We start from the raw sequence: 14354 nt of genomic DNA on the forward strand, positions 1-14354 counted from the left end.
TGATACAATGACAAAATTTGAGTTGATCAATCGCTTACGTAATGAAAAGTTAGATGCTGTATTGAAAATTGACTGCATACAAGCAGTTGTATTGGTTACATCGATTGAGCAAGAATATTGCAAAACATCTGCATCATTTGACAACATTGCATGCCCAGAGTTGTGTTTGCTCATGTTCTGAGTATGGTATGAGGACATAAAGATTGCGTGTGTTTCATCTGTTGGATTTTACGTTTTAGAAATACTTAAAGTAGTTAGGACATCATGTGATGTTTGTATTGGTGTGTGTGTTGGGTGAGAAAAACTATTGATGTAAATGTGAATAACATTATCGTAAACAGATTTTAGTTGATTGCTTATCACAAACTGCTTAATTTTGAGACCAACTTTGACTAACAAGTGTGAATTTGTTCAATTCTGTGTTGCCATGCACATACTTTTGTTCTGTATTGTACTCTTTGTGATGCTGAAGTTATGCACACATAGAGCAAAGGGAACTTGACAGACCGAGTATGTTATGCAGCAAGATTCATGTAGCACAACAATAATGAATTGCCTTTGAGATAACTGTAGTCAGAAATACAATTTCTGGTACACTGTACCATTTACAGACACGCCACATATAATGACACACATCTTCTACGTCCTATTACCGCCTCCGAGATGCGTTGTTATGATTCAGTGGCAGGAACGCAGGCATTTGTCATGATGTGTTCAATACTTTATATAGTCGCCTGCCAAGTATAAAAGAGTACAACATCATTTTTCAGTTATTCTCAAATATAGTTTCAACACAGTCCAATAGTATACTCAGTCAGTTAATTTCACTTGCTATTGACTTGTGTAGTGTTTTTAAGTAATGTGTATATAGAATGCTCACATTGCATGACATTGCAAGTTACTAGTTATTTTACCCATTAATATTGAAGTCTCAGTTATTCATTTAGTAGGTCATGGTCCTTATTTTAGTCTTAATTGTGTTTAAAATATTAAACTTGTATCATGGCAGTCATTTCTGCCATAATGCATTACATCCAAGCAATTGACATAGTGAAAGTTCTCTACCTGTTGCAAAATGTGCAAGATGCACCCAGTGCAGTCCATTTTGAAATAGGAGAGAATTGTTATGTTGATAAATGTGAACCATTTTTCAAGCTTGTATCAAGAGCAGAGCGTAGGTATGTGCATGTGCAAAGTAGCAACTTGCATTAGCTGCACCCATAGCTACATTTAATCTTGTTTTTCAAAATGGACATAGTGCACCAATAGAATGATGACAAATACACTTGTTCAACATGGTTGTTTGATGCATGTATAGCTAATAGTTCAGAGTTCGGATTGGTGCGTTTACCCAGTATGGACAAATAGCTCTTCTACTTGTGTATGCATACGCTATTAAGAATCTGCCACTGTGAATTCCAACATGGCGTTACTCTCAACTTGAGACGAGACAGATCATTTTGAACTAAACGGGAACACTGAATGCATACCTGCCAACTGCCCCTCATTTTGAGGGACTGTCCCTCATTTGGGGTTTACTAAAGTGAAAAAGAGGGACAGTCCTGTTTTCTGAAAATTTCAGTGATGGCAAATATAAATGTAAGAACAGCAGAAAATCATGCAAATTTCACTTTAAATTTTGCTATATAGCTGTTATTAGCATTCTCTTTAGTCTATTGTGATAAATTCAGACCTACAAAACCTTCTCTAAATTCTGAAAGTATTGCACGCCTTAAGTCATTGAATTTGTCGCTCCTGGTTTGTGTACATGTACAAGGTTTTGGTCTCAATGTCCCTCTTTCTGACTTCGGTAGGTTGGCAGGTCTGTGAATGCGCTATTTATCTCAAATCTTATTTACATATTTTCATGGAGTAGAGTGTAGACACTTGTACAGTTGTACTGCCAAATGTTAAAAATAGCATTAAAGTATCTATGCATATTAGTTGAAAGCTGTTAGTATTGTCCAAGTCTAAATTTAAAATGATATGTTTTGTTAGAAAAACTAATCAATAATGACGTCCAACAACTGTGTGAAGATCTTTATTGCACAAAAATGTGCATTGTTGGACACTAATCATTAACCTGTTTGTTATTTGACTCATTTCAGGTCTAGGTTTAGGTTCAACAACATCAGCACCTGTCAGCATACCAGGTAGCAGTAGTAATAGTATGACAAGTGGACCTTTTAACCATAAATCCAACGTCTCTGAGAGCCCTGGCTCACCCATGACCAATCTTCCACCATCATTTCTTTCCCAGCAGCTCCAATCACAACAATTAGATCATATTCAAGTAAGTAGTTACCATTATGTGTATAAACGATGCAGTTATCTGCTGCAACATAGATCTCTTTTATGGATAAACTAACAAGGAATAAATACCAGACTTTCGTAACAAGTGGTCATCACTGCCATGTTCAATTAAGGCTTAAAGAATTGATATTTTTATGGGGGCTGCTTTATAAATTTTCTTCAGAATGTGTTGCTTATTTGACAGGAGCATTTGTTTAAATAAGGGGTGATTCTTTGATCCTTGTCTTCAATATTTTTGTTTATCTTGATTTGCAGGCAGCAGCAGCTTTCATGAGTCAACCTAACACTGTAATGCGTCACATGGGTTTAGGAAGGATATTGGATCCTCTGGGCACCAATAGTCCTCCAGGTAGTAATTCAACAAGGGGACCACAATCCCCGTTATTACAAGGATCTACCAACTTGAATCCTGTCGGGACTGGCAGTGAAGGGGACAGTCAAAGGTTACAAGAGGAGATTACTAATCTTAGGAGTAAACTGCATTCTTGGGAAGAGTCTTGGAACCAAGCTAAACAGGTACAGATTTTATTAAGGAACATCTTAAAAGTCATTGCAGGTTTGGGTGCTTATTGGTTTCTCAGACTAATTTCATCGACTCAGTTCTTAGCGACAGCTATGAAATCAGCCCTTGCCTTATCCCTCTGGCTGGGAAAAAATAGGTTGACAGTCATTATTTTTTACGACAGGTCCTCAAAGTCTATTATGTCCGGGAAATGGCGGAATTACCTAAATTACATGCAAAACCATGCCAGTGTTTCTGTATAGAAAACAGAAGAAAAAGGCTGCTTAAAATCATTAAAGGGCAGGTCTATTGCAAAATCATCATCATATCATTGGCAAACTGATATTATGAGGACAATGAAAATGACTCCCTTTTTGAGAAAATAAAGACGTTTAAAATTGATAATTTCGCAAAAACCAACTTAAGCGATGCGTTCCTTCGAACAAGACAGATTTGGCCTAGAAAAAAATTGACATCATGAAATTTCTGTGCCTGCTTTGGGAGAAGGGATTATAAGCATTCTCAATGCACAGAACGTATACTGTTGTTGTTCACAGAAAAAACTCTAAATTAAGTATTACAAATTTAATGGTTTTTAAACATATGGATAAAATCAGCCGATTCTTTTTTTATATATTAGTGAATTGTGATATTACAATTCATTCATGAGAAATATTAGGACTAAAAATTAAATAAATAATTAAGTCCACAAACTCATGTATCTGATTTCCCTGTGCTATAGTATTATAGTTTCAGTTGGATGAAATATTACAAAACAAACGCGCATAGTAACAATACTGTGTGGGCTTAGTCTCCGAAATGAGAGCAATAGTCTGCATATTGTTATGCAGCATTGTTATGGCAAATAATAGTACAACTCATTGTTGCTAATGTCAAACTTGTCACACAAGTAAATGAGAGCATGATATAGTGTCCACTTCATTTACCTACGTCATAGCCCGCTGCCTTGAAAATTAATTTTGCTTCAAATGGGGAAAGAACACGTACAAGCCCGAATTTTACCCACACAATTTCTCTTTTTTCAGGAGAAATATGCATAAAAAAATTGCAACGAGTGTCAACTTGTAATGTAATAATTATTCTCTCCGAATAGAGATAAACTTGTTTTTGCAATAGACCTGACCTTTAAAAATTACTTGATCTCTCCCATCTGTGGTACACTTGCAGGATTTAACATTACTAAATCATGACCAATCCAAATTTAGTCAAATTTCTGCTCATTGTAATGCTTTCTTTTGGTGTAAATGATTTTTTCTGAGAATTTAAATTAAAGGGTGCACAATCATATAATACTTATTTGGTGGTGTGAAATAGAACAGTATACACATTGAAAACATGTGAGAGCAAGTATACACTGGTAACAAAATCCTCATAAAGATGCAGGGGCTCGAACACCGGACATAACATTAGCAGTATTATGTATTAAACATTACCAGTGCTCCTAAGTGGCAGCATATTGCACATATATTTAAAGTGAAATTTGCTGCTAGCAACAGTGACAGACATGCACAAAGTTTACATTGAGATTTTGGATGTAAAGAATGATTGTACAATGTAGCATCATTCCAATTATCAAATTGTCTATTTATACACAAAACTTCAGTGTATGTTTTAGCTTTTGTTATTTATATTTAGAACAAATCAATTTAATATTCTTCATTTCCAAGGTGGATAAAATGCAATAATATTTGTGTCCATTATCCAATAGGCATGTGATGCATGGAAAAAAGAAGCAACTGAAGCAGGGGAGAAATCTAAGCAAGCTGAGAAAGATAAACAAGCAGCTATTCAATCTAAAGATGAGGTAGGTTTCAATTGTACGAGTATTGTTGGTGTAATTCACCTTTAAAAGATTAACTGATCTTACCAAATTCATATACACACTGCACCCAGCAAGGCAAATATGACATTGGTTTTGTATGCTTTTGTGTGACAGCATTGAATACATGGAACATTTTGCACTTTAATCGAAGCTCGGGAGATATGTCAAAAAATAACCTGAGGTCTTCCAAGGTCAAGGGTCACCTAAAGATCAAATTGAAAATTACTCCAATTTGACTAAAACTCTGTGGAAATAACCACAAGAAGAATACAATTCTACAAATCATTTTTTTGCCCCATATCAGTCTCTGGAAGATTTATTTGATACTGGTGTGAAATTCTTTTATTTCCTAGAATATCATTGGCGTGTGATTTTATGGGGTTTGCAATCATTTGTTCAGAGCAAATAATGAATTTCTGTGAATGCTCAATTCAGGCGAGGCTTATGTACCACCGGTGCTCTTGTTTCTAAAATGTGGGCACGGGTACAAAACTCTTAGTTAAAGTATGCAGTGAAATATTTGAACAACAATTCTGGCTTTTGGATTCAAGTAACGATTCTGTTTACTTTCTCTTCACAGGCGTTAATAGAATCCCGAGTATTAAAACAAGAAATAGAAGGTTTGACTGGTGGACCACATTTACATGTATTAAACAAGGTTTCCGAGTTAGAAAAGTTACCACTATCACAGCTGAAGAATTTGCAGGTCCAACTCAAAAACGATTTAGACAGATTAGAAAAGGTGAGTAGTTAGACATTTGTTGTTTCCAAAATAAGACAAATCTTTGATTATGATACTCTCTCTGGTTGAAATAATCTATGTGATCATGCTAAATACAATAAAATGATGTGAACTTTTAACGAGGCCGTACTTTTGCAAATGATGACGAAGTTGGAACTAGCAATGCGTTATTAGTGACTTGACAACAGCGTACATAGTAAAGTATGCTCTCGTCAAAGGTTTACCGCAATTGACTTCGGATTGAATCTTTTCATACAACTACATGCAAACAAAATGTCTCCCTTTCTATGAATCTAAAAGACAATATCAAGTTTTAGGTAATAATTAGTTGATGGTGTAGATGTGGTTTTCATGTGCATAGCGAAGTTGCGGTAAATGTCACTAGTGGACCTGAATACAAATGTGGTAACTACATTTATAACAACCACATATATACCTACGTCATTAGTGACGTGTATGGAATGTGGGAACATGAGACAGCAAATGTTTGAATTTGTTTGCAATTTCTTAATAACTTGTGACTAAGGCTGTCTTAATTATATCCTGTGTCTCAAAGCTGCCGCCCGTGTTAGTAAAATCGTGCACGTAGTCCTCTTTGAAAATCAAAAAATTCTTTTTTTTTTAAACAAAAAGGCGAAAAATAAAACACAAAATTCATATTCGATCATAAGTGTAAGATTTTTTGGACACAAAAACAGTAAAAGAGAAGAAGAAGAATTTGTATAAGTGACTTTTTTTGGTCTACTATTCCAACATTTACAACATTGGATAATTTTTGCACAAAATTCTTGTCCAAAATCCTGTACTGACACATAAAAAAAATTAACATAAAAAACTACAATAAAAAAAACGCATCCGCATTAGGTTTTCAATTTCTCACAAGCTTTGAGACATGGGATTTAATTAAGATGGCCTTCAAAGATTGTCTCACTCTTGCAGTTCATGTGATTTTTGTGTGTCTGAACTGGGTTTTTTTGTTCTGTTTTTGTTTCCCCCAAAAAAAAAGCGCAGAACTCCCTAGTTGTATTTTTTTGTTAAGTGCACAAGACTAAGTATTTATAAATTGAACATTGTAGCAAAACGTTTTGACATTTATGTCTTTGTATTTTTGTTCTTCAATTCAGGTTATACACACCAAAGAGGCCTTGAGGTGTCTGATCTGTATGGAACGTGACCGCTCAGTAGCCGTGTTGCCATGTCAACACTTGGTTTTCTGCGAAACGTGTTCCCCTACTAAAAATGAGTGTCCTGTGTGTCACATACAAATATCTACTAAGGTGTCTATAGTAGTACCGCTTTGATCACAGTTAGGTAAAATTAATATTACATTTTTAAAACCTAAATCCTTTATCAATTTAAAAGTAAACTAAAGAATTGAGTAACAGAATGCCACATATGCTTCCATGATAGATACCCATGTTCATATGTTTTAATGTTGAGTATTTTTCAGTCAATTTGATGTTAGAACTAATTTTCCACATTAAATTTGAAGGGAATACATTTAGAAAAATGTGGGAATCTGCTAATGTTTAAAATGTGTACACTTTGTTTACAGGAGATTAAAAAAAGACACTTGAAATTGTTTTGGTATTGTAATTGTGTAATATTTTTGCGACTTTAAGCATTAAAAAGTATATTCTGATATGAAAAAATTTGGATTGAGAAAGATCACTTTATCATGCTGACTAACAATAAAGTTACAAATATTCTGAAACATTTTCCATCGTTGGAGTATCATGTGGCATTCTGTATGAAATACACCTTTATTGAAGCGTTCTCAAAAAGACAAGTGACGTTTTGCATTTACCATCTCTCTCTCTTTCTCAGTGTTTCAATCTTCACTTTTTAAGTTGTGAGGGAAAATTTGCCATGGCATATTCACAATATCTACAAACACGTTAGAAATATTTTGACAAGCGGACACTTATTAAACCTTCAAACAACAAGTATTTTCACCCCAACCACAAAGAGGTAAACTTTATGATGGTGTATTTGCATAGTTTTTTTTTGCAGGTACTTGAAATATTTTCAGTATGTCAAATCAATTATTTTATTCTCACAAGTTACTTTTTTCCCCAGTTATGTAAGCATAGGGGTGATAGCTAATGAATATTAACAACTGTAATGTTAAACTTTACAGTTGAAAAACGTGTAGGAGAATGTTTGCAGCATAAGTATTTTTACAAGAGAATTATTTTTTTCTCTCTAGGTAGTAAAAAAAAGTTATATAAAAGAAAAACAGTTGGTTCCAATGGGTTCGTTCACATTGAACAACAGAATTGTGTGTAGTGTTTTTACAATAATTGTAGACAATTGTAAAGTGTCTTTTCATTAACGATAGTTATTATCTGTTAAATTTAGATGAATATTTTTGGTTATTGTCTTTGTATCTTTTTTTCTGTGTGTAAAAAATTCATTGCTTTGTTATTTACCTGCCTTGTACGTAGCGATTTTTAAACAATTAGAATGCTAGGCAGTTGCTATAATGTTAGTGTTGTGTAAATTATTAGTTGTCCCCAAAGATTTAACTTTTCCATGATAATTTCCTGTGTTTATTATTATTATTATTATTATTATTATTATTATTAAATTTATTCTCAGGTAGTAGGACTGAAGTTTAGACTTGCATGCAAGATGAATTATAACGTCTTTTAACAACCCAACTAGTTAGATTTTAAGGTGCTTATTTTTTATTATTATTTTTTTTCCATTTATATTGTAGTATTTTGGCTGCTTAATAAATTTATGTAAATTTTGTTTTTGAGTAAGGATGATGTTGAAGAAAGGAACTGTTGGGTCATGTTCATGGTTGTATAAAACTTACATCGAACTGTTGGTACATCAACTGGTTTCATTAGAATTGCATGGGTTACAACTATCATACTGGAACTATTCATGAGAAATGTAACTTTTCCTGATTTTGATGGAAATGTCAATTTTTAATTGGACGATGATATCCAGCATAAAAAGAGCAACATTCAAATTATTTGTAGGTTTGATTAGTCTATTCCCCAAGGCCAAAGGCCAGATCAATTTTCAGGATATGGATCTGTTACCCAGTTACATCTCTGATTCATACATACCCTATTATGTATATATTTCTGGGTACCGTAATAATCACAGTCTATCTGATGTTTGAGAAATCAGAAGTAACATTTGAAACTTTTTTTTAAAGATTGGATCAAATGCATCATGGTAATGCATAGTTAAAAAAGAATAACATTTTGTTTCCTACACACTAATATTTACTCAGTGTTCACTTGTTGGGGAACAGAATTCCATTTGCATTTTTTATGGTTCATAGAAAAGCTTTTTGTTCAACACACAATAGTTAATCAAATTACATTAGTTCACATCCCTTGTGTGACTAAATGATGTTCCCTGATTGTAAAACTACCCAAAATAATGTCAATGTAACTTTCAGAAAGCCTGATGTCATGTGGTAAAATCTTTTAACTCTAGATTTGAGTACCAACCATGGATATGACCCACTTTTCCTTATCAACATGTCTGCATTTATCTTCATGTCCTACAATTGATATTGGTTAATTTAGTTGCAGTGAATTCTAATGATGCAAAATAAAAATGAAATGAGTGTCTAAGACATTTGTTTATTAGGACATTTTACTTTATTGGTTAAAATAATTGAGATGAAACAGGTGCATATTTTATTGGGCCTAACCTGTTTCACTTTGTAGCATTGTCTATATATATGAAAATATTTTTCCTCACATAATTAAGGTGGATCAGTATTGTTTATAGATATTTAAAAGAAAAATTGTTTCTTGTGGCTGCCTTGTGAGGTATATGAACTTTTTTTCACCAAATTCAAGCAACCTGATACACTTCACTTGATGTACATGTTATGTATTGAGTTTTTAACTGGATGTGAGCCTACACCTTGAACCAAATAGGTTATTGAAAAGAAGTGGGTAGACATTTTGTAGGGCTTGATGAAGCTTCAGCTTATGCATTGAAATGTGTCTGTATTGACACTTTTCAGTGTAAATAAAGCCATAATGTACGATCTTTCATGAATTTGGTTAATTTTTTTCCAAACCTGATTTTTGGGCATATTTGTAAGGCTTACACTTCTCCCAATTTACAATTATTTCAATTTCAAATGACTAGGGAAACCTTCTTTACAGTTACTAATATTATTTCAAAATATTTGGCCAAGAATAACCAAATTAAAATGCGACTGAAATTGTATATTATGGCTTTAAACAAGCTTCAGTGTGTTTGTTAAGAGAGTAATGTAATTTCATTTACACAGATTGTATTTCAAAAGCACAAGCGGAATTAATGTTGAGATCTGGTTCCATTGTACACTTTTCTAATTTGATCAGAAGGGCTTGCATTCGTCAAAATGTTTTTGAATTTTAACATTATGTCAAGCCAATATTGATGCTACGTGCAGTATAATATTGGATCACTATTCTATTCAGCAAATTACTTCAGCGGTGTTTTCTGCGCTGTCTGATTACTGCGTAAAAGAACTAGGTCACATGATGCTACGCAGCTTGACCAGCGAATGAGGTGCCGATGTGATGATGACATGATTCAATTAGCCAATAAGAACCCCACTTCCGTATACACCATAAACTGCGCCAAATTGGCAAACCGCTGAGGTAGGCCTACTGTGCTGAAAACTATAGCAAGTATTTTGGTACAACCAATTAAATATAAAAGAGCTTTTGGAAGTAAACATAAGCTTTAACTCTCTGTTGCTCATGTACATTTGCAGGCTGATCTCCTGTACATTTGCAGGCTTATCTCCTGTACATTTGCAGGCTTATTGCTAGGTTTTAATTTAAATTATGAAGAGAAGAGGGGTTATTGTGTTTCACCAAAGAAAACAATCTGAGGTATGTAAAACAACTGATGACAGCTTAATTCAGAGGAATTGTTAATTACCAGCACCAGTAGTGAATGGAACCTTCAGCCTACTAATACCCCCCTTGCAAGTTGCTAAGTTTCACATTTCCTTGCAATACAGTTTCACAGTCACCTTTGGAGCATCCAGTTTTCAATATGGCACAGAATTGAGCAACAAAATCTTATATTAATGTAAGCAAGGATATTAAAGCAAATGGAGTGACACTGTAATTCAATAACTCTATTATGAGAATAAGATGAATGAGTCTGATAAATAGATGTATATTGTATCAGTAGAGAATTAGCTATAGCCTTCTAGATGTCGTAGAGTGAATGAAATACTCAAGCAAGATTGCGGCATATTTTTTTCACAAAAATGCACATAATATGCTGTAGCATCTGATCTCAGAAAGGCCTGTAACTCATCACAAGATTCAAACACTCTTGGAGCATTAATGTGGGCCATTGCGTTGACTGTATTTGTGAAATTGGACCATGATGTATAGCTATGAATGTGCAAGTAGATTAAGTTGATGTAAGATTTTGTACATTGATTCAGATCAGGGGTGTGGTGGCAGCCTAGATGCTGGCCAGATATGTACTTCTCTATTGCAGCAGGCAATGGCAATTTTGGACCTACCCTTGAGGTTCAAACACCCGCTGTAATTCACCTTATCAAATACATAATTACCCTAAAATTAGTCAAATTTGAAATATTCACTCTTTGTCTTTAAGAAGATAGGTGAAGGGTTCATCCACCATTTGCTCCACAGTAACTTGTAGGTATGGATTGGCCCTCAAAAGAAATGTCAACCACTTCTAAAACTTTGAAAGTATTCATCGCTTACAATTTTGTTCATTAGGTGTCTTATCAACAACTAGGAGGGAGGGTATGGTCAAGTTCGTATTTGCGGCTGCATAATAGTTGGAAGTCATTCCATCTTTAAAATCCTCATGGCATGTATGACCTGTTGTTAAAACACTGAAAAGCAATGTACAGTGAAGGATTCAGGTAAATGTTGCACTAATGATGTAATAGTTCTGTTTGTAAGCTTCATAGCCAATTTGGTCTTTTTCATTATGCAGGTTAAAATAATGACAAAACAAAACCTTTAGAGAGTATGTTAGTTGTGTGAAACATAAATAGCATGATCTTTTACTAATTTATTTGAGTGTTGTAATTATCGTATGACAAGCTCAATGCCCAATAATTAAAAAGAAACAAACAAATTTAAAATAGGGCTCGCTATTTAGTTGCCATATTGACTGACCCAACAACAAAATGATTTCTATCTATTCCAACAAAAACTTGCTTGTCCCTTTTAAAGGGATTTTTATACAGATTCATGTGGCATGAAAGGCATGTTATATTTGTACAAACATAACAAACTTGAAGTGAACTTGATTTTGATAAGAATTCTGAGAGGAAAGCAGGTCGGATGAAATGAATAAGTCCTGAAGAACAGCTTGTCTGGGTATGCCTAATTGCCTATGTCCCTCAGAACATGGTTTGTATTTTAAGAAAAATACATAAATTTGAATTTTGGAATCCTTTTATGAATGTTGTTCTCTTTAAAAAAAAAAACCCTCTATTTAGCTTCACAAAAGTCAAGTTAGCTTTGTATTAAAGCCATAATGTACGATTTCCATCAAATTTTAATTTTGTTATTCTTTATTCAAAATGTTGAAATAATATTAGTAATAATTACCGGTATTAGGGTTGCTGTCCATTTTAAGCTGAAATAACAAGGTAAAGTGAAAGGAATCCCACTGGTTATTTTGGCCATTCAACGTACAGTTCTATGGGAAGACTTTGTCAAACTTTGCTCTGTTAACCAACAAAAACAACAAATTTAACATTACAAATATGCCAAAAAATCAGGTTTGACAAAACTTAACCAATTTCATGTTATAACTATAATAAGATCGTACATTATGGCTTTAAGCCTGATTCAGGATTGGTATCGCTGTTTTCTATCTACATAATGGTCGTAACTGCATTATAATAAATTGTTTGTCCAATCTCTTAAATCATAATGCTTATTATTAGGACAGAAGTTGATTGTGGATTTAAATATTAAACAATGATGTTGATTGTTATAAAGGACATTTTATTGAATAGCTCACCTATGAAAGGAATTGTACCATTTTGTAAAGATATACAAAAGGGGATTTTTTATGAAATAATTTTTTGTTCTAATTTTGTTCATGTCCTCTTGCAGCCATGTACATCTTTTATCTTATAAACTTTAGAATGAGACTAGGAATTGTATTTTTTGAAATAGGTGGTTCTTCCAGTCTCCAGATAAGTTCACACTTCGTATAGACATGTTTTCCTTGAATGGGAAGGAGTAAAGAACAGAAACAAAACCATATACTTTGTCTTGTGTATTTATGTATGTCACTTATGCGTATGATGCTGGTATATTTATTTGATTTTGAGGAGCCCTGGCTGGTTTAATGATTTCACAGGTTGGTGCACCTAATTATACAATGTTGGGGGGGGGGGGTCACCATTTTGATGTTGCCACTGGATTAACACCTAATCATGAAATCTTCACTAACAATTCTAAATGTGTTTTGTGTTTTCAACACAAAATTATGTTAGTCTAAAACCGTGGGAGTGTGTCATGTAGCGTCTGATACCAAAAAAAAAGCTATTCTTGAATAAGTTCTGTGAACTCAAAACAAGACATGACTAATAAATTAATACAGCAATAGGTGTTTGAACTGACTGAAAGGGGCAGAGGTCTTGTTTATGTCAAGTTAGGCTAATATAGGCTGAGACCATTTCATGTTCCAGCAAAAAAGTAAAAAATATAAAAACAATTTTTTCCATCGGTGGTGACACTCCTCATAAGACCTGGGTCAATTCATATCTCGAAATATTTATTTTGTACTTCCGAGTTGAAGGACTATAGCAGGCCCAAGTTGCTCAGACCAGACTGATAGTTAACTCATTGGGGATATGAAAGACCCCTCCTTTTTTTGGATTTTGCACTGAGCTCTGAAAGACCCCATAAATTTGAGCTTGAATGACCCTTGATTTTGAAATAATTTCAGCTCTAAAAGACCCCTTCATTGCTCCTTCCATGATTTCTGGGGTTTTTTCAACCAGAAAGCCAAGAAAGACCCTTGATTTTGACTGTTCGCAACTCCAAATGATCCCGTTTACTTGTTCGCAGTTACATAAAATGGGGTGGTAACTTCGGTCAGCGGTGTAACTTAAGTTGCAGGGGTGTAAGTTTGTAGGATTAATCCTGAATGTAGAATTTCCGCACTTTTATTATCAGCCCGTTTTGGGACTTTTTAGCCCAAATTCATGTGCTTTTTCAGGATTTTTTCAGAAAAAAATATGTGCTTGGTTAATTTTGTAAGGGGTCAAATGTCACAAAAACAACAACTTACCCATATATAGCGAAAATCATTTTTTTTGTCTTCATGGAATGCAAGACCTAAAAAAATTGTTTGATTGGCGTAACCCAACCGACCTTAAAAATAGGCCCGACCCTAGACTTTTTTTCTTATATTTTTGCACAAAAAAATGTTTAAAAAAAGTTTTAAAGATTCCAATTTACGCAATTTACAGCTTAAGGCCAGAGTAATGGAAGACACATTCGCCCACGACCGAATTTGAGATTTTTTGATATTTATCAACACTAAGATGTATTCTCTCACTTGAAACTGATAAAATACAACTTGCTAATATTTATTCGTATTTTTGCTTGATTTATTTCACTCTTTTCAACTCTAAAAAGTTACATGGCTCAAGACAGCTTAGTAAATTGGCGGGAAATAATGAGTCAGAAATGCGCGAATGCGAAATATTGTGATTACGCGCGAGAATCGCGTCGCGTGACGCGGCGCAACTCTGCGCGTATGTCCAACGCAGTCAAGGCGCATTCGGTGTGTTGTTAACGCCATAGACATACCACCTAGACCTGTAACTGCCCATCCCTAACCATGGCAGTAGGTGAAGCCACGTATCCAAGGTGATTTTGGTCGGGTGGTCGGACGCGGAGAAATAAGCGTTCATGTCTGGAACGAAAAACGCGATCGTTTGCGTGATTGCTGCG

At 34.3% G+C, this 14354-nt stretch overlaps 1 protein-coding gene across 1 annotated transcript in view; it reads left to right on the forward strand.

Moving 5' to 3' along the window:
• Nucleotides 1–12651, forward strand: part of LOC140150131 (putative E3 ubiquitin-protein ligase UNKL) — a 38057-nt gene extending 25406 nt beyond the window's left edge. The window contains 5 exon segments of the mRNA XM_072172139.1: nt 2109–2293; nt 2569–2829; nt 4545–4640; nt 5239–5400; nt 6525–12651. Of these exon segments, the coding sequence (XP_072028240.1) occupies nt 2109–2293; nt 2569–2829; nt 4545–4640; nt 5239–5400; nt 6525–6701 (881 nt within the window). The 3' untranslated portion in view covers nt 6702–12651.
• Nucleotides 12652–14354: the final 1703 nt, after the last annotated feature.

The sequence above is a fragment of the Amphiura filiformis genome, chromosome 1 (genome assembly GCF_039555335.1).
Source record: "Amphiura filiformis chromosome 1, Afil_fr2py, whole genome shotgun sequence".
NCBI classification, from domain to species: domain Eukaryota; kingdom Metazoa; phylum Echinodermata; class Ophiuroidea; order Amphilepidida; family Amphiuridae; genus Amphiura; species Amphiura filiformis.